Here is a 20182-nt window from a genome sequence, read left to right as displayed (position 1 = left end):
ACCTGAACTAAATATCAACGCGTGTGTCTAAACGCACACGCTTGTAATGTATTGCTGCTTAATGAGGAGCTATTTGTGCCCACGCCGCTGCCAATCCAGGCCTTTTTTTTTTACTCCTCCGGTAAAACAGTAGTAAGGCAATGTATGCAGATTAAACCCTAAATGACTGTAATTCATTAGGGCACAATGGGCAGAGTATCTGCTCAGAGATACCCCTCCCACACCTTGTAAATATGCTATTGGATGTTATGAGATGAAAGGGTGTTTTAAATATTCAGCTTGTTATCACTGTAATTACAGGTGAAATGTCTCGGTGTGTGTGTGTGTGTGTGCATTACTCAGACTATGTGTAGGAGTGTGCACCTCCCATACCTGTTTGTGCTGGACCCTCTGTTTGGTCTCGGGGCTGTCGCCTTTGGACGAAGATGACTGCTGCCGTAGCCTCGCACCGCTTCCTGGCCAGTCGGGGGACGAGGACATCATGCTGCCGGAGGAGGGCCTGGGGTAAGGCCCACTGTTGAGGAGGTTGGGGGGCGTGCGGCCCCGGGTGACGCTCTGTGGCGGGGGTTGATCTATCCTGCGTTGGGGACCAGCGCTGTTTTGTCTGGGGATAGTGGGCTGGTGCTGGGCTTCTGTGAGGGACAGCTGCCGGCGCGGAAACTCGCCTGAACGCCTGGAGTACTCATCCCCACTGCTTCCTCCTCCTCCTCCCCCTACTCCTGCTCCTGCTCCTCCTCCACCACCATGGTTAAGGAAGGCATGCTTCCCTCCTGTTGGTCCATCCTCGTTGTTGCTATGGGAACTGACAGAGCTGTGGCATTCGGAGCCAGAGTCAGCCATGCCACGCGGGGACACGGGCAGGCCAGCAGCCATCTGGTAGACCGGGTTCTGGAAAGACAGTGGGGCGAGAAGCTGAGCGGGCCGGCCCGGGGTGCTCTCTGTCCCTGGGGTGGTAGGGGTCTGGCCAGGTCTTCGCAGGGTGGGACCTCCAGTGATATTGCCCTGTGGGGTTCTGGCTGACCACACCCCCCCGGGGGCAAGACTCTCAACAACACCATCTGAGGGACTGGGACCTGGGCCACTTTCCAGACTGCGGGGGTCCTGAAGGTCGACCATGGACAGGCTCTTGCTGCCGTTGGCCATCCCCAGGTCAGGCTCGTTGGACTCGGAGTAGCTGGAGCTGCGTGCTGGGGAGGGCTGGATCCCTGAGCTCCTCGTCACAAAGAACAGATCTTTGTTCTCCGGGGTCGGGGAAGGTAACCTTGTGAAGTCAACCAATCTGAGAGAGGCAGATAAAAAAAAAAGAGAAGTAAAATTTTAACCAATTACAAAAAAAAAAGGTAAAAAAGGACAGCAGGGTCTTGGCTGTGGATGAACCCACACTGAGGTAGAAAGTAAAACAAGCAGCAGCAGAGTTTGAAAAACACTAATGTTTATGTATTTTTGAAGGTGTCAGTGGGAATGCTTCGCTGTACAATATTCAGACGGAGCACATTCAGGACTTATCTACTGATATGGAGATGGGGAAATCTGGTATGATTGTATTTTACACTTATATGACTTGTCCTTCATCCCCTTGTTTTGCTTTTCTTCCTGCGCTCCAGATGGGGGCTTTATTGCCTAGAGACAATTACCTTGACAGACACAATTTATCTTCCAATAATCTCCATCACTCCTATCACACTCATCTCCCCCTCTTTTCTCTGTCCCTCTACCGCTGTTCATTACCCTCCCCCTCTTCCCACCCCCACCCTTCCTCCTGCCTAATTTCTTAATCTCCCAATCTCCCTGCATGTTTTGTCCAATTGCACCTCCACCCTCTCTCTCTCCCTCTCTTACTTTCCTCCCGGTTTTCATATTGCTCGTAGGATGAGGAGCAATTAGGTGATGTTCACTAGGTGTGCTCCCTCACGAGCAAGGTTCACAGCTTACTAGTGTGTGGATACTCTCTCACTTTCTTGCACCTCCCCCCTCTCTCTAATTCTCTCTCTCTCGCTCTCTCTCTCTCTCACACAGACACACAACGCCAGTCAATACACACACGACAAAAATCATGTGATAAAGTAGGGAGGTGGTCATAAAGGGACCCTCGTTAATTAGTTTTATTGATCCTGGGTCACTGGATGGCAACACGATACCTGCCACATGCCTTCCTGCCCATCTCTCTATTCTTCTTCTGCTGGATTTGTATGTCACAGTACTGGTGTATTGTTACTCTGGGCAGTGTCCCTGTTTAACAGGCTTCTTCTGCGGTTCTGCATCTGTCTGTAGCGCCACCTGCTTGTTTGTTGAACTTCCTGTCAGCCCGTCTTAATGTTGGTTCATGTGAGTGCTGCCTCACCATGTTCCCACATGAGAGAACGGCAGGTGATAAGGCAGAGGTGGTGTTGGCTGTTGGCTGTTGTTACTGACAAAACTCGTATAATCTATGCGTGTGAATTTTTTTCAGCTGATTTCTTAGTGACACAAAAAAAAAATCATGTTGTAATGTACTTTTGCACTTAAGGTGACATATTTGTAAATATTGCTATATCCATCATCCTTATGCAGTAGAGTAAAATGCATTGCAGTATACTTTTCAGCGAATCTCTAAGTTAGTTAATCTCTAAATTCTAAGTTAAAGGTGGAATATTTATTTAGATGAACGTTATTTAGTTTATCCACCTCTACAGGATCCATAATGATGACATGAAAACAGAGTGAAAGGCTGCGCACGCGAATAATTGACAGGCAGTGGGACCGCCCCGTCACAAAGAGCTCCCCTGATTGATTGAGGTCTACCGGGGAGCTCTTTGTGAAGCTCAAGTGAGATTCTGAGAGCCTGAATATAGTAGTTGCAGGGTTTAATATGGAGGCTTGATTTTCTGTCAGACCATCTCAATTACTCATGGCTGTAAGAGGGGTTTGACATTTTTCACAAATAACAAAGTTGCATGCCCCAGTTATAAGTTAAGCTGTACACTGATGAGACACTGAATCAAAATACAACCCAAAAGTCAAGTGTCCAAGGCATGACCGAATGGACATGCTTAAGCAATAAACAGCTAAACAATCTCTTCTTTTTTTCTTTTGGGGGGGGGGGTCCCCCTTTTTCTCCCAAATTATACTTGGCCAATTACCCCACTCTTCCAAGGGAGGGCTGCAGACTACCACGTCTCCTCCAATACACGTGGAGTCGCCAGCCGCTTCTTTTCACCTGACAGTGAGGAGTTTCACCAGGGGGACGTAGCACATGGGAGGATCACGCTTTTCCCCCAAGCCCCCCTCTCTAGTGCAGCGATCATGACACATACCCACATTCAGCTTCCCACCCGCAGACATGGCCAATTGTGTCTGTAGGGATGCCTGACCAAGCCAGAGGTAACACGGGGGATTTGAACCGCCGATCCCCGTGTTGGTAGAAAACGGAATAGACTGCTACGCCACCTGGATGCCCTAAACAGTCTCTTCTGAAGTTATTAGATTTGATATGGGGATAGCCTACATTTTTTATGCTCCTTCTTACCCAGAAAGTTCATTGTCTATGACCATCTTGTGAAGACCCGTGGAGATGCTGCAGCCTGCCACAGCGGGAGGGGACCCCATCGGCTCCGAGGACTGTACGGGAGTCATCTGAACACTGGATGGGTTGGACAGAGCCGTGTTTACCTCACGTAGGATCCTGGGCAAAGGACCCAGCTTGGAAGCCACACTCTGGGGAGCGACGAAGACACATAAGAACAAGTCAAGCGATATATTAGGCTGAAACATTTCAGTTAAGCTATTACCAAGGATCATTTATGTGTTGCATCATTGATTTTCCTCTTGGCAGCTCCCCTTTAAGTCGAATGAATGCTTTCCCTCCTGTTCCACAGCACCTAACCCTCTTGCATTCAGACAACACACTCTAAATAATGAAATCAACTTGTCTGCAACAGTCAGGTTAAAATTGAATTCTACATTATTAAAATACCCATTTCTGAGAGGTGACTGTGCAACTGTACCATTATTAAAAATATATATATATCTGTGAATCTGCCTCGATCTAGTTATTACCCCCTCGTCATCGGCCACCACATTTAGTGCGAGCGTCCTTGTACTCTATTAATATGCCTCATCTTACCGCATAGCCTCTCGGTGGTCTCCCTCAGTGCACTGCTTATGTAATGCAATAATGCATTATTGATTGTTGTGTGGTAAACCTGCTAATGTAGTCTATGCATGACTGAAATCCTTTGATAGTGCATTGAAGGATGGATGTTAGACTTCCTGCAACGAGATAGGGATCTTTTGGGAATGTTGTTGGAATGTCTCCAATGAAACATGTCTATTATTAAGACCCAACTAATAAAGGCTTTACGTGGGAGGTTTTTTCCCCTAAATGTATTTTTTCATTCTTATGGACTGGCAGCTGGTCCAGGGTGTCTCCCCGCCTGCCGCCCAGTGACTGCTGGGATAGGCTTCAGCATTCAGGTGACCCTGAGTAAGGATAAGCGGTTTGGATAATGAATGAATATATTACCTGTTCCATCTGGGAGACCACCTCAGAAAGAAGGGAGTGCAAGGTGGAAAGTTCCCTCCCTAGGTCAATGTAGCCCTCAAAGCCTGCTGTGTTGGAGATTGTTTCGGGGTTGGAGATCTCCAGAAGAAACCGCTGCATGTTAGTCCACTCATGCTCCAGGAACTGGTTCATGAAGGACATGTACTCTTCCTTACTGCCAAATCTGGATGCACAAACAAGGACATATTGAGGTGCCTGGGTTAAAATTGGAAAGTATTTATTTATTAGTATTTCATTCCCCCGCCCCCCCCCTTTCCTCCCCAATTGTACTTGGCCAATTACCCCACTCTTCCGAGCCATCGCGGTCATTGCTCCACCTCCACTGCCGATCCAGGGAGGGCCGCGGACTACCACATGCCTCCTCCGATACATGTGGAGTCGCCAGCTGCTTCTTTTCACCTGAGAGTGAGGAGTTTCACCAGGGGGGACGTAGCGTATGGGAGGATCACCCCCAGTTCCCCCTCCCCCCTGAACAGGCGCCCCGACTGACCAGAGGAGGCGCTAGTGCAGCGACCAGGAGACATACCCACATCCGGCTTCCCACTCGCAGACACGGCCAATTGTGTCTGTAGGGACACCTGACCAAGCCAGAGGTAACACAGGGATTCGAACCGGCAACCCCGTGTTGGTAGGCAACGGAATAGACCGCTACACTACCCGCTCTAGCTGCCACAATTTACTGTAAATAAAACTTGCAAATAAAAAAAGGTTATGTTTGTGTGGCCCTTTCTGACACCCAAGCCCACACACACTCACTTGGTAAAATTGGCCAAGTTTTGGGTCACTTTAGCGATGAGTGTAAGTGTGCGTGCGGTGCGGTCATCGGGATACTCCTGCATCAGGTTGAAGAGCGAGGGGGACATAATTGCTGGACAGAGAAAACGCAGGAACAAGGATGCGCTTATCAAACGCTCGCTGATGTCCGGTCGACCCCGGTTGCTGCATTCCTGCCGCCATGACGCGAACACTTCCTTCAGCTCTCGTGGAAAAACACTGCAAAAGGTCAATGAGAGGAAATGAGTTCATAACCATCCTAATAAGGGCCACTTTCAAATCTATCAATGGACCCCTGTCCTAATCCAAAAAAAAATGAACCCAAGGATATGAGATGAGCAGATGCTTTTCTTATCTCCACGAGGGGTACTTATAAAGGTTATGATTGGCCAAACCTGGGATAAAGTGCCTCATGTGGTTCCAAGCTTAAACAAGTACTCTTAACTTCTTGTTTTAGTGATTAAGTTGAAGCCTTAGTCTGTGGTATATATACAGAGTTCTTAAAAAAATTTAACAACAGTATATGATGGATAACCATGACATGTGTTTTGATGCTGTAAATATTTTATATATAATTATATCATCAATAAATGATGAAGAAAACAGAACATATACACTCACTGGCCACTTTATTAGGTACACCTTGCTAGTACCGGGTTGGACCCCCTTTTGACTTCAGAACTGCCTTAATCCTTCGTGGCATAGATTCAACAAGGTACTGGAAACATTCCTCAGAGAGTTTGGTCCATATTGACATGATAGCATCACGCAGTTGCTGCAGATTTGTCGGCTGCACATCCATGATGCGAATCTCTCGGTCCACCACATCCCAAAGGTGCTCTATTGGATTGAGATCTGGTGACTGTGGAGGCCATTTGAGTACAGTGAACTCATTGTCATGTTCAAGAAACCAGTCTGAGATGATTCGAGCTTTATGACATGGCGCGTTATCCTGCTGGAAGTAGCCATCAGAAGATGGGAACACTGTGGTCATAAAGGGATGGACATGGTCAGCAACAATACTCAGGTAGGCTGTGGCGTTGACACGATACTCAATTGGTACTAAGGGGCCCAAAGTGTGCCAAGAAAATATCCCCCACACCATTACACCACCACCACCAGCCTGAACCGTTGATACAAGGCAGGATGGATCCATGCTTTCATGTTGTTGACGCCAAATTCTGACCCTACCATCCGAATGTCGCAGCAGAAATCGAGACTCATCAGACCAGGCAACGTTTTTCCAATCTTCTATTGTCCAATTTTGGTGAGCCTGTGCGAATTGTAGCCTGAGTTTCCTGTTCTTAGCTGACAGGAGTGGCACCCGGTGTGGTCTTCTGCTGCTGTAGCCCATCTGCCTCAAGGTTCGACGTGTTGCGTGTTCAGAGATGCTCTTCTGCATACCTCGGTTGTAATGAGTGGTTATTTGAGTTACTGTTGCCTTTCTATCAGCTCGAACCAGTCTGGCCATTCTCCTCTGACCTCTGGCATCAACAAGGCATTTTCGCCCACAGAACTGCCGCTCACTGGATATTTTCTCTTTTTCGGACCATTCTCTGTAAACCCTAGAGATGGTTGTGCATGAAAATCCCAGTAGATCAGCAGTTTCTGAAACACTCAGACCAGCCCGTCTGGCACCAACAACCATGCCACGTTCAAAGTCACTTAAATCACCTTTCTTCCCCATTCTGATGCTCGGTTTGAACTGCAGCAGATCGTCTTGACCATGTCTACATGCCTAAATGCATTGAGTTGCTGCCATGTGATTGGCTGATTAGAAATTTGCATTAACGAGCAGTTGGACAGGTGTGCCTAATAAAGTGGCCGGTGAGTGTATATGACCTTAGCTTTCTGCAAGGTTGTTTACCCTTAAGATTAAAAAAACAAAACAAACAAAACCATCTAAACAATGAATTAAACCATTGTTAAGTACGGCTGTCTCAGTTTCAGTTTGTTTACCAGTAGGAGTTGATGATTTTGCAGAAGGCCAGCTCACAGCACATCTTCAGGTTGCTCTGGTGCTCCGGCAGGTCACCGGATGAGCACTTGCATGGATCCACCTCACAGTTCTCATCCGACTCATACAGAGCTTTGATGAATTCACCTGAAGAGAAAAATAAATGGTGAGGATAGTGAGATACAGCTCTCTGACAGAAAGGTGAATCAATTCATCTGGACACAACGTTTATTGGGAGAACTGTTTCATCACTCATCCAAATGACTTTGTCAGTGTCAACTGACTGCAGGTATCCCCACCCTTATGAACAATACAGTTTCATAACTACCGAAACCAACGATCGGTTTCATATGCAAATTGCCGTGATCATTAACTAGAGTTTCAATGGCCATATTCACAGATGATTTGGGAATAGTTGCAATCGCAGCATTTTAAGATGGCTACTCTTAGATCCTCCCTCGGTTCAGGGATGGTTGTTCCCACTTCACTTAGATGGGCCCTTTGACTCCCCGTTCAAATCAGTGTTCCTCCCTATCAAGGCTGTGCACATGCTCATCCTTGAAAGAGTGGCCACTGGCCTGTAGATGGGTGTAGACTGTGGAGTCCTGGCCTGAGGAGTTAGCTCTCCTGTGTTGTGCCATCCTCTTGGCCAGCATCTGTTTGGTTTCCTCGATGTACAAGTCACAGCAGTCCTGGCACTTAACAGCATACACTATACTCAAGGCTCAGCGTTTTCGGTTTTTATTTTTCAAAGCCATCCAGCATGCTGAATTTCGCCATAACCTCACACGAACAGGAACAACTTTTGGATCCGTGGAAACATAAAATCCGGTGGAAAATCAGTTTAAAAATCTGGGTATTTTTTGGTGAAAATCGGTAAAAACCGAAAACGCTGAGCCTTGACCATATTGCTTTGTTTGTGCCAGGGGGACCCGATCCTTGGGGTGGAACAACTTCTGGCGCAGCATGTTTTGGGGTTTGAAAGCAACTGAGACGTGGTGTTTGGAAAAAATATGTCTCAGCTTTTCTGACACTCCCGCCACATACGGAATCACCACTGGTTTACACTTAGGCAGCTGTTGTCCTTCTCTCTTCGATCGGCTGCTGCACTGTTTGGGCGTCTTCCTGGCTCTGACAAACACCCAGTTAGGATAACCACACTTAACCAGGGCCTGTTTAATGTGGGATGTCTCCCCTTCTCCGGCCACTGTGTCGGTGGGGACGTCGTCAGCTCGGTGGTACAGCGTCTTGGTGACTCCTAGTTTGTGCTCCAGTGGATGATGAGAGTCACACCTTAAGTACTGATCAGTATGCGTTGGTTTACATCACCAATTGCAATTCCACAGTCTCAGAAGGCTAACCTGCCGTTTTTCACATCCTCCCTGGTGAACTTGATGTGGTTGTCCACAGAGTTAATGTGGTCGGTGAAATGTGGTACATCCTGAGATTTAATTTTAACTTAGGTGTCGTCCACAAATCTGAACCAATGGCTAGGTGGTGTCCCTGGGTAGGACATCAGAGCCCTCCTTTTCACTCCTTCCATATACAACTATAGGTAAGACTGCGAACCCATAGCACACCCATGCCTCCGTCTATAGTACTGCCCCCTGTATGTGAAGTACGTGGACTGAAGACACAGCCTCAGCAGCAGACACACTTGGTCAGTTTTAAGGGTAGTCCAGATGGTCATTGCATCCAGATGGATTTCCTTATCTGGTTTACTGAGCATGCATAAAGACATACAGCCCTTCGGTATGATATATTAAGGAGATGAATGAAGAAAGATCCGTCCAACACAGATGATAAGAAAAAATACTGAAAGTCTCTCTGCTTGTCTTCACAGAAGTGATTTAGGGTAGGGGACAGAATACCAATGGCTGGCTGCAGGAGAACTATATGATATGAGGCGCCCAGGGGGCAGTCTGCAATATTTTTCCTCACATACTAGTCAGGTTGAAAACAAAATATCTATTATCCTGAACGTCTCCACTGAGGGTATACTTTTCACAAACAGGAATTACCTCCAAAACCCAGATCTTCCTCTTATATAGTAGGTAGAGACAACACATTGTATGAATAAATGTGAAAATTAGTGAGAGTCAAAACATTCTCCCAAACTACCCCACACTTCCGAGCCGTCCCGGTCGCTGCTCCACCCCCTCTGCTGATCCGGGAAGGGCTGCAGACTACCACACGCCTTCTCCGATACACGTGGAGTCGCCAGCCGCTTCTTTTCACCTGACAGTGAGGAGTTTCGTCAGGGGGACATAGCACATGGGAGGGTCACACTATTCCCCTCAGTCCCCCCCCCCCCAGAGGAGGCGCTAGTGCAGTGACCAGGACACATACCCACATCCGGCTTCCCACCTGCAGACACGGCCAATTGTGTCTGAAAGGCCGCCCGACCAAGCCGGAGGTAATACGGGGATTCGAACCTGCGATCTCCATGTTAGCAGGCAACGGAATAGATGGCTACACTACCCGGACAACTACAACGAAACATAATGCTACAGGAAATGTTCTTTTTCTATTTCAGTCTGTTAATCCAAGAAAACAAACAGTCCCTGGTTACAAACCGTTATTGTTGTACACCTTCAGCTCCGAACGAACGACCTCGTCTTTACCTTTGCTCAGGTAAAACAGAAGCAATTATTGCTGTGGACTAAAGTTAATTGTCCATAAAGAGACACTGTCATCAGTTTGGCAACAATAAGATGTTGTGATTCCCTCTCTTCAGTGTCATCAAAACGGGGACAAGAAGGTGTCCGTGGTCCCTAGTAGTCTGCAGAGGCTTGGCGGTCCTTGTCCCGTCAGCAAGTCACAGCCACCAGTCTGCATGGACACCTTCAGTAGCTGTTCAGCTGAGCCTCAAATGGCATTAGCTTCACCAAAATCAGCCATGCCTTATTCACCCACCATCACAAAATACCCCGATGCAACCCCGAGAGTTACCCCTGCACACAAACACACGAGGACGCTTACGCACAAGTATGCAGACACGAGCAGATTTTTCATAACTATAGTTGTGTGTTTATAAACACAAACACACACACACACAGACACACACACACACACACACACAGCAGTGATATCAGAGCTATTGAGGGAGGGAGGTGAGAAAGACGGAGTGCAAGGAAGACTTTGTGGTTTGTGTAGATAAGACTGTTGCTGTGTACGTTTCTAAATCAGGCAGGGAGGTATGTATTTACCAGGGAAGGTAAATACATAAAAAAATAACTGCTGGGACTGAAGACAAATGGAAATCCACACTTGGCCCAACCTTCTGCTAACCTTGTTGAGAGTCGAACAAACCAACCAACAAACAATCAGACAAAGTTCACAACTATTTAGATGCTTTTGTTGTGTAATAATATTGGACACTTCATACATTTGCACCGTCCTTATGATTCATGTTCATCTTTTTGTTCCCCCCCTTTTTCTCCCCAATTGTATCCAGCAAATTACCCTACTTACCCGAGCTGTCCCGGTCGCTGCTCCACCCCCTCTGCCGATCCGGGGAGGGCAGCAGACTACCACATGCCTCCTCCCATACATGTGGAGTCGCCAGCCGCTTCTTTTTACCTGACAGTGAGGAGTTTCGCTGGGGGTACGTAGCGTGTCGGAGGATCACGCTATCCCCCCCCCCCCCCCCCCCAGTTCCCCCTCCCCCCCGAACAGGCGCCCAGAGGAGTCAAGGAGGTGCTAGTGCAGCGACCAGGACACATAACCACACCCGGCTTCCCATCCTCAGATACAGCCAATTGTGTCTGAAGGGACGCCCAACCAAGCCGGAGTAACAAAGGGATTCGAACCGGCGATCTCCTTGTTGGTAGGCAACGGAACAGACCGCCACGCTACCTGCACGCCACATGTTCCTCTTAATCTAAAACAGACACTGAAAAATTCTGACTGTCAAACATAAAACAACCCTGGGCGAGTAAGATGGTAAATGGGACAAGGCCGGGGCTCTAATTTGCTCAGGACCTTCCTTTGTGTTCAGCTTCACCAGCCGTCATATCCGTATGCTATCTGAGCTAACCACTGCACTCCGCAATAATACATTTACCTTTATGCAAACCCCACGGGCTTTTCTCTGATCATCAAGAGGCAGACATAGTACCGCACTTTATCTTTCACTGTCTACTTGTAATCGACCTTCATCGCAGCTTGCAGCACTTAAGGGAAATTACAGGGGAAGTTTGCTATTTAAACACAAGTAACTGATTAATCCAATCAGTAAAAGCTGCAGTATTGTGAAAATTGATCTTTAACTATGAATCATTTCGCCTTGGCTGAGAGCTTTCCAAAAAAATTTCCCACAATCCTCTACCCAAATTCATTAGAAATGGTTACTGCGATAATATACAGGAAGTGTTGTTATTACCTCAGCGGGGTTTAAGTGATAACGCTGAAAATGGCATGAAGTGAAAACAGCTGCACAGCGATGTGGAAGACACAATGTCATTCATGAGAAAATCTCATCCATCCATCCATTTTCCAAGCCGCTTATCCTAATGAGGGTCGTGGGATGCTGGCGCCTATTCGAGCAGTCATTGGGCGGCAGGCGGGGAGTCACCCTGGACAGGCCGCCAGTCCATCACAGGGCCGACAAACACACACACACACTCACACCTAGGGACAATTTAGTACGGCCGAGTCACCTGACCTACATGTCTTCGGACTGTGGGAGGAAACCGGGGCACCCGGAGGAAACCCACGCAGACACGGGGAGAACATGCAAACTCCACACAGAGGACCCACGACCCGGGGCGACCCCCAAGGTTGGAAAACCTCGGGGTTCGAACCCAGGACCTTCTTGCTGTGAGGCGACCGTGCTAACCACTGTGCCACCGTGCTGCCTGAAAATCGTATTGTTTTATTCATATAATGGAAGTAATTTAAGAAATAATAACAAGATTTTTCATTTAACTTACCACACGCCTAAGAGAGACCAGTATTCAGAAGCAAAACTGACTCCTGCTCTGGTTGTCCAGCAAAGTGTATTATAATAACTGAATGAATGAATGAATGTATGAATGCCTTTGTTTTGGCAATGCATTCTTGCTTTAACAAGCAAACTCATTTTGGGGTATGGCTTAATATCTGATCAATAAATTGTTTAGAAATCATCTGAATGGCGTCCGGGTAGCGTAGTGGTTTATTCCGTCGTGTTACTCCCTGCTTGTGGGTATGTGTCCTCGTTGCTGCACTAGCGCCTCCTCTGGCCAGTCGGGGTGCCTGTTCGGGGGGGGGGGACTGGAGGAATAGCGTGATCCACCCACGCGCTACGTCCCCCTGGTGAAACTGCTCACTGTCAGGTGAAAAGAAGCGGCTGGCGACTCCACATGTATCGGAGGAGGCACGTGGTGGTCTGCAGCCCTCCCCGGATCGGCAGAGGGGGGTGGAGCAGTGACCGATACGGCTCGGAAGAGTACAACTGGGGAGAAAGGGGGAGAAAAAGCCCGAAAAAAATCTTCTGAACAGTTAATATTGTATAAGGACTATAACTCGACAATGACAAAAGAAAAAAAAGGCTTTATCACGACTTGCTTCTTTTTTTTTTAGAAAATCTGCAAATGTCCCAACCACGGGGTGTAGCTAGTGTGCACGAGGTTTTAATCCACCCTGAGTCCTTGGCGTTATCTGGTTGCAGTGTCGGGGGCAATTTGATTTGGCGCTGAAGGGTTGTTTTGGATACGAGGCGGTGCGGAGGTGTTAAAGCTGACATTGAGTTGGTCCGCTTACTTTTCAAGGGCTCACAAAAGGTGGCCTGGATGCAGTCAAACACAAAACGGACACAAAATAACAATTGTGTGACTGCCTCTTCAGCCGAGCTGATCCCTAACTGACATTTATTATTCCCCAAATGTCAACGGCTATTTTTATATGTGCACATCTTTTCAAACGTTAGGGCTTTACAACGGAGGACTGTAAGGAGCTCCCTCCTCCGTCAGCCCCGAGTAAGAACTTAGGATGGTGGATTTTCTGATTCAAGCAGTGCAGCCACATTTAGGGTACTAATGCACTTGCTGATAGTATTTCACTTTTTTTTCCTTTTTTTAAACTGCATCGTAAAAAGTGGTAAAGCAGCGACTTAAAAACAGCGCAAATTTGCATAATACTGATTTATGTGCTTTTAATGATCTGTTTTCCTATAAATGCCTCGACATTTGCATAGTTCTCCACTACATGCCTCCAAATCTTTCTTGAAATCTTCTAATTTTTAAAAGTTATCTCTTTTTTTTTAAACATATACACAAAGGACCAAATTCACATCACTGAGAATCATCTGCAGAACATGGCTAATTTTGCACTCTGCTTAATAAGCACGTGCTCACTCACTTCAATATCATTTTTAATCTGCAGGGCAATCGAACTTTAAACATCAGACACTGATCACTGCCACGCTGGCACACACGTGACCGCAGGCGCCGGAGGCGAGGCAGATAACTCGTACCCGTTGCCACGGGGAGTAAATGCTTCCCCAGTGGCTGCAGGCAGCCAAATGGAAGAGACCTTGAGAAATGGAGCAGCACACTGACCCCAAACACAGCACCGATAGAGATGGCCGTAAGTTCTAGATCACGTAATGTAAAGCATTATTCCCCCCCCCTTTTTTTCTCCCCAATCGTACCCGGCCAATTACCCCACTCTTCTGAGCCGCTGCTCCACCCCCTCTGCCGATCCGGGGAGGGCTGCAGTCTACCACATGCCTCCTACATGTGGAGTCGCCAGCTGCTTCTTTTCACCTGACAATGAGGAGTTTCGCCAGGGGGACGTAGTGCGTGATCACGCTATTCCCCCCAGTCCCCCCCCCCCGAACAGGTGCCCCAACGGACCAGAGGAGGCGCTAGTGCATCGACCAGGACACATATCCACATCCAGCTTCCCACCCACACACACGGCCAATTGTGTCTGTAGGGATGCCCGACCCAGCCGGAGGTAACACGGGGATTCGAACCGGCGATCCCCGTGTTGGTAGGCAACGGAATAGACCACTATGCTACCTGGACGCTCCGGAGCTCCTTTTTTAATGGTTGGTCCAACTGCCTGTTCGGAGGTCAAATTAAACACCGCCAAGGTAAATGAACTGATAAACCCGATATGTCGCTCACCTCACATCCAGCTAACACGTGTGGACAAATTTCTTCTCTCTCAAGAAATATTCATCCCCCTTTCCTGTAATGGTACATCTATGGGACTGAACTTATAGATGCAGCCTTAAAGGCTGCAAAGCAAACACACGGCTGCCATGGTAAGAAACTGCCAGGTTTGTGAGCTATTTTGTTGGAAAACAACACTTTTTTGTTTTTAATAAATGTACAGATTAACGGAAATGATCCAGAATATAATGAGGAATTTTCATAATATGCTGAAAAATGTGATAAGAATTTTACAATAACGCAGAACAGGCTGTGATGGATTGAGTTTTGTCACAGATAAGGTCTGCTGTCTACCCGCTGGACAGTAAGACGACAGACTTTTACACCCCCGGGAGCCTCTCTCTCAAATCAGATCTCAGCTGCAGATACGCCAGACACTACTGACAACTAGCTAGCGGTGAGGTCATACATGTGAGGTCATTTGAAATTGTGAAAGTCAACAAACACCGATGGCATCAGTGATGAAATGTATTCATCCCCTCCTCAGCTGCTTCGCCCACTAGTTCATCCACTCACTCTCTGCAAAAAAACAAAAAACAACACTTACTGCCTACTTAATTCCTTGTCCCTTGTCAGTTTTTATTACAAAGCAGGGTCCAACATAAACCTCTTAAAATGCTCAAAAAGGTCCCCAAGGTCTCCAGCCAAATTCTTCAATTCGGACAGAATTGACTAACTATCACTTCCTTAAACTCGCTCCCCACTATCCAAGAGAGTTTGACATTTTGTGCTTTTTGGCTAGACGTAAACCCAGGTTTTAGAGTAAGGGTAAAACTCCGGCTTTTTGCATCGAGTAAGGAAAGACTGTTCTCAACTATATGAGCTAAAATACACTGGAAGAGCGTTAAACTGAATTTCCCATTTGTGCTCTTGAATTTTAGAGAGAAGCGAAATGGTCATACCGTAGGCCCGTCCATCACTGCCCTTTCCCACAGGTTTATCATTCATCCACTTTTACAATGCTACACACAGCTCGACGTAAAGTCACCGGAAAAAGAGGGAAGGAGGGGAAGGGGGTTGGGTATAAAGATGAGAGAGAGAGAGAGAGAGAGAGAGAGAGAGAGAGAGAGAAGAGCGAGAGAGAGAGAAGACAAGAGTGAGAGAGAAAAAGAGAGAGCAAGTGAGTGAGAGAGAGGGAAGAGAGTAAGAAAGAGAGTGAGAGAGAAAAGAGAGTGAGAGACAGAAGAGAGTGAGAGAGAGTGAGAGAGAAGACAGAGAAAAAGAGAGAGCAAGTGAGCAACAGAGAGAAAAGAGTAAGAAAGAGAGTGAGAGAGAAAAGAGAGCGAGAGAGATGAGAGCGAGAGAGAGAAAAGAGAGAGAGAAGAGAGGGAGAGAGAAGAGAGTAAGAGGGAGAGAGAGAGAGAGAGAGAGAGAGAGAGAGAGAGAGAGAGAGAGAGAGAGAGAGAGAGAGAGAGAGAGAGAGAGAGAGAGAGAGAGAGAGAGAGAGAGAGCGGGAGAGAGGGGGAACAGGTTAAGAAACAGTGATTGAGTAGGCGTTCTGAGATGGCCAAAAGGGAATATAAACTATATTGATTTTTATTCCTCCCTCGATAATGACAGAGTACATACAAATCTCATGTACGAGACCGGAGTGGGATGAGGATTAGTAAAATGGACACATATACAGAAAGTAACATGAGAAAAACCCAACATCTGCAAGAGTGAACACAGGTGACAGCTTTTGTTTCCTTGCTTTTGTCCTTTGCTTTATTCCTTTTTGCTGTTTCCCATCTTTCTCCTGCCCTCCCATCCCCCCACTCACCGAGGGCATCCTGCAGGTACTTCTGCCCCACCAGTTTGAGGTATTCTTCTATAGCTTTCGTGGCCAGTGTGTTCTCCCTGAAGATCAGATGCTCGTTTTCCCCGCAACGATCCACCTCTGACATCATCAGGTCCGTGAGGAAGTCCTGCAGCAAAACACAAAGAAAAAATAAAAACATGTAAGTCGACACGTTGAGTCACATAAATCTTGATCTTGACCCCTGGGCTGAGAGCTCATTTTGTAAATCTGTGACACTATGGCCCTGTTCACAATCTGCATTTAAGCCATCCTAGCTGTGTAGCGAGGAGCAGGGGGCAGCCGCCGTGCAGCACCTGGGACCAACTCCAGTTCGTCTTGCCATGTCAGGGGCACAGACAGGGGTATTAACCCTAACATGCATGCATCTGGAGAAAACCCACCACGGCACGGGGAGAACATGCAAACTCCACACAGAGGACGACCTGGGGTGACCCCCAAGGTTGAACAACCCTGGGGTTTGAATCCAGGACCTCCTTGCAGTGAGGTGACAGCACTAACCACTGCACCACCGTGCCACATATTAGATTTTCACTCCCCATTTTGGTCCTTAATCTGGTCAAGTTCACACTCGGTCCGGTTACTAAAGGCACTATTATCATTGGAGTCCTTCTTCGAAAAGGAAGTGACAACCAAAGTTGACTCCGGTTCCTATGAAAACGAGCCTGTCTCTGTGCGTATGTACGGGAACGGGAGCTGATATCTGGTTGTTGATGTGCGGCGATGAACAGCACAACACTCCCTGGATGTTTTATTCCCCTTCAAAACAATGGCAGCGGCGGTAGACTGTAGGTCAGCTTGGAAAGACACTGAGACAAATGTCTTTTTGAATTCATGGGTGGTTTCTTTTTAAGAACATGTATTTGTCTTTTCATTTCATGTGCTTGTGTACATGGAATTAAAAGACATACCATTTCCCCCAGCCCACAGCAGTGCAACACAAAGACAAAAACACATAACCAAGCTACAAAAAAACTACAAAAACACAAATATCCAACATCCATCCATCCATTATCTGAACTGCTTATCCTGCTCTCAGGGTCGCGGGGATGCTGGAGCCTGTCCCAGCAGTCACTGGGCGGCAGGCGGGGAGACACCCTGGACAGGCCGCCAGGCCATCACACAGGACCCACACACACACACACACATTCATACCTAGGGACAATTTAGTAGGGCCGATTCACCTGACCTACACATCTTTGGATTGTGGGAGGAAACCGGAGCCCCCGGAGGAAAGCAGTTAGCTCAGCCTGCCCCGCTTCCGCATCCTGTCCGACCTCTGCATCCGTTCCAGGGGAAGATGCAAAAACACTCGTCTTCTCTGAGCAGAGGTAAACAAAACCTGCAGGACTGCCTCCATGTTCGTCGACAATGGAGATCACAGACCCTCGAGCTGCACGACATGCAAGGTTTATGTTCGCAGCACCATCGTGCAGTTACAAACTAGTGGACAGTGCAGTCAATACAAAATACGTGATCTTCTAATTACGCGTGTGTGGATGGACACAGAACGTGAGTGACACCAAGTTAAGACATTTGGATGTCGAGCCCAGAAAATGAAAATGTGAACGGGTGCTGTGTGGGGTAAACTGTGAGAATTACAGAAGACAGCTAGATGGATGGAAAGCCAAACTGATGGATAAAAAGTGGACTTAAGTCATTTCTGAAAGCAAACACTTATTTCAGTGTGAGGAAGCTAACCTGTATATAACCTGGTGTTAGACCCTGATTCTCATCACAATGAACCTGACAGGAAACACTTCATTTATAGTTTTCACTTCTCTGCACATCAGACTTGTTCTGCATGACTTACCCAAGTTTGTGGCATGTAAACTATGTAGTATGTGTGGGTCATTGTGCTAAGTCTAGCCCATCGGTTTCATATTATGGTAATTACTCCGGTGCAGGCACGGCAAACACAAGAGTGAGCATTATTGAAGACACACACACAGATACACCCTGATACAACCACAAACCCACATTGCAGGGGTGCCTGACGGTGATGATGCCTTAAAGCGAAGGCGAATTTGGTATAAAATTGCTAACTACAAACGTCTGAATATAAATAGTAACTTGTAAAGCTCAAAAGAAGACCACGTGCTAGCAAGAAAAGCCAACTAGTACCACTTGTATTAATCCTCATGGGGGACTTCTTTCTCTCCATTTAACCCATCCTAGCTGTGTAGCTAGCAGCAGTGGGCAACCACCATACAGCGCCCGAGGACCAGCTCCAGTTCGTCTTGCCATGCCTCGGTCAGGGGCACAGACAGGGGTATTAACCCTAACATGCATGTTTCTTTTTGATGTTGGGGGAAACCGGAGCACCCGGCAAAAACCCACCGCAGACACAGGGATAACATGCAAACTCCACACAGAGAACGAGTTGGGATGACCCCCCCCAAGGTTGGACAACCCCGGGGTTCGAACCCAGGACCTTGGTGCTGTGAGGCGACAGCGCTAACCACTGGGCTACCGTGCCGCCCCCCTTTAAACTTTTCCTCTCGTGACACCTTTGGCCTACTAAGACGCAGAGGGAGACGGACCAAGAGCAGCATCCAGCAGAAGCCAATTTACTCCACGATACAGGAGCATTTCTCACTAACAGCACTGCAAAACCTAGAAAAGTCATTAGTCACTTCAGAACCAGCACGCAAGACCGATCTACTGCACCGGTTTGTGGCTCGCTAACCACTCAAACACGTACGTAAACACTCTTGCTCTCTCTCTCTCTCACACACACACACACACACATACCAAGGCACCATATTGGTTATGGTCAGTAATGATACAAGGCATTTTCCATTTTTCAAAATATTACAACTTCAGCTCGTGCTGAAATGTGTGCAAATTCTGTCCAAAACATTAAAAGTAAAAAACATAAAAAAATGACTGTTATTAAATATTCCCAAATGTCATTTATTTATTTATTTATTTATTTGGTCTAAATCTTTGCATAAAATAATGGGCGGCGACAAGGAAAGAACTCCTAACATAATTACATTTCTGACACCGGCAAAAGAGAGTTAGTAAAAAGAGCCGTCTTCAGTTCAACCGCCCCTGCTTCATCCCTTCTTCATCCCTTCTTCGCTTCTCTACGACAGATTTCGGGGTGCACTCTCTGAAATCCCATGGCATCTTGTTAGGCTGAGGGAATCGTGCTTACAGCCAGGACACGAAAGGCATTTGACAGATGTACAGAGAGAGGGGGGGGGGGGAGGGGGAGGAAGAAGAGATGCAGCAGTGGTCTTTAAAGAACAGAGGAGGACGCAGACTGAGAGAGAGAGAGAGAGAGAGAGAGAGAGAGAGAGAGAGAGAGAGAGAGAGAGAGAGAGAGAGAGAGAGAGAGAGAGAGAGAGATAGCCTTCCAGACGGATCCTACTGCTGCAGCTAAAGCCTGTTATCCAGCTAATCAAAGTCGCACCACGGGGAGCCAATCATCCACTGATGTGAGACAAAAGGAGTCTCATTTGTTAACATATATACGCAGAGTCACGCTGTGCACGCACATGTGCACGCACAACACGTGCACACAGGTCGACACGAGGAACGTGCGGGAGCAGAATGTACGTAAACTACAGTAAAAGGGAAGGGAGTCAAAGTTTTGACCCCAATTACCCCACTCTCCCGAGCCATCCCGGGCATCGTTTCACCCCCTGTGCTGATCCGGACGAGTCACGGGAGAATCACGTTATCCCCCCCCCCCCGAGCAGAGGCCCCGACCGACCAGAGGAGGCGCTAGTGCAGCAACCAGGACACATACCCACATCCGGCTTCCCACCCGCAGACACGGCCAACTGTGTCTCTCGGGACTCCCCGACCAAGCCGGAGGTAACACGGGGATTCGAACCAGCGATTCCTGTGCTGGTAGGCAATGGAATAGACTGCCACGTCACCCAGACGCCCATGTCATTTAGCAAAATAATTTTGAGAGTGACTTTTCTCATTCACCC

The 20182-nt window shown here is 47.5% G+C and overlaps 1 protein-coding gene across 2 annotated transcripts in view; it reads right to left on the bottom strand.

Moving 5' to 3' along the window:
• The window catches only part of LOC130121811 (disabled homolog 2-interacting protein-like), a 119821-nt gene that overhangs the window by 14622 nt on the left and 85017 nt on the right, over positions 1 to 20182 (bottom strand). For both annotated transcript variants that reach the window (XM_056290722.1, XM_056290721.1), the window contains exons 5-10: positions 16197 to 16341; positions 7274 to 7418; positions 5297 to 5533; positions 4502 to 4703; positions 3506 to 3693; positions 373 to 1279 (exon numbers count right to left, since the gene is read on the bottom strand). In XM_056290722.1, coding sequence (XP_056146697.1) covers positions 373 to 1279; positions 3506 to 3693; positions 4502 to 4703; positions 5297 to 5533; positions 7274 to 7418; positions 16197 to 16341 — 1824 coding nt within the window. The remainder of the gene's footprint in view (positions 1 to 372; positions 1280 to 3505; positions 3694 to 4501; positions 4704 to 5296; positions 5534 to 7273; positions 7419 to 16196; positions 16342 to 20182) is intronic.

The sequence above is a fragment of the Lampris incognitus genome, chromosome 12, assembly GCF_029633865.1.
Source record: "Lampris incognitus isolate fLamInc1 chromosome 12, fLamInc1.hap2, whole genome shotgun sequence".
NCBI lineage: Eukaryota > Metazoa > Chordata > Actinopteri > Lampriformes > Lampridae > Lampris > Lampris incognitus.
The sequence above is the reverse complement of the archived record's forward strand: the minus strand, read 5'-3'. Positions and strand labels throughout refer to the sequence as shown.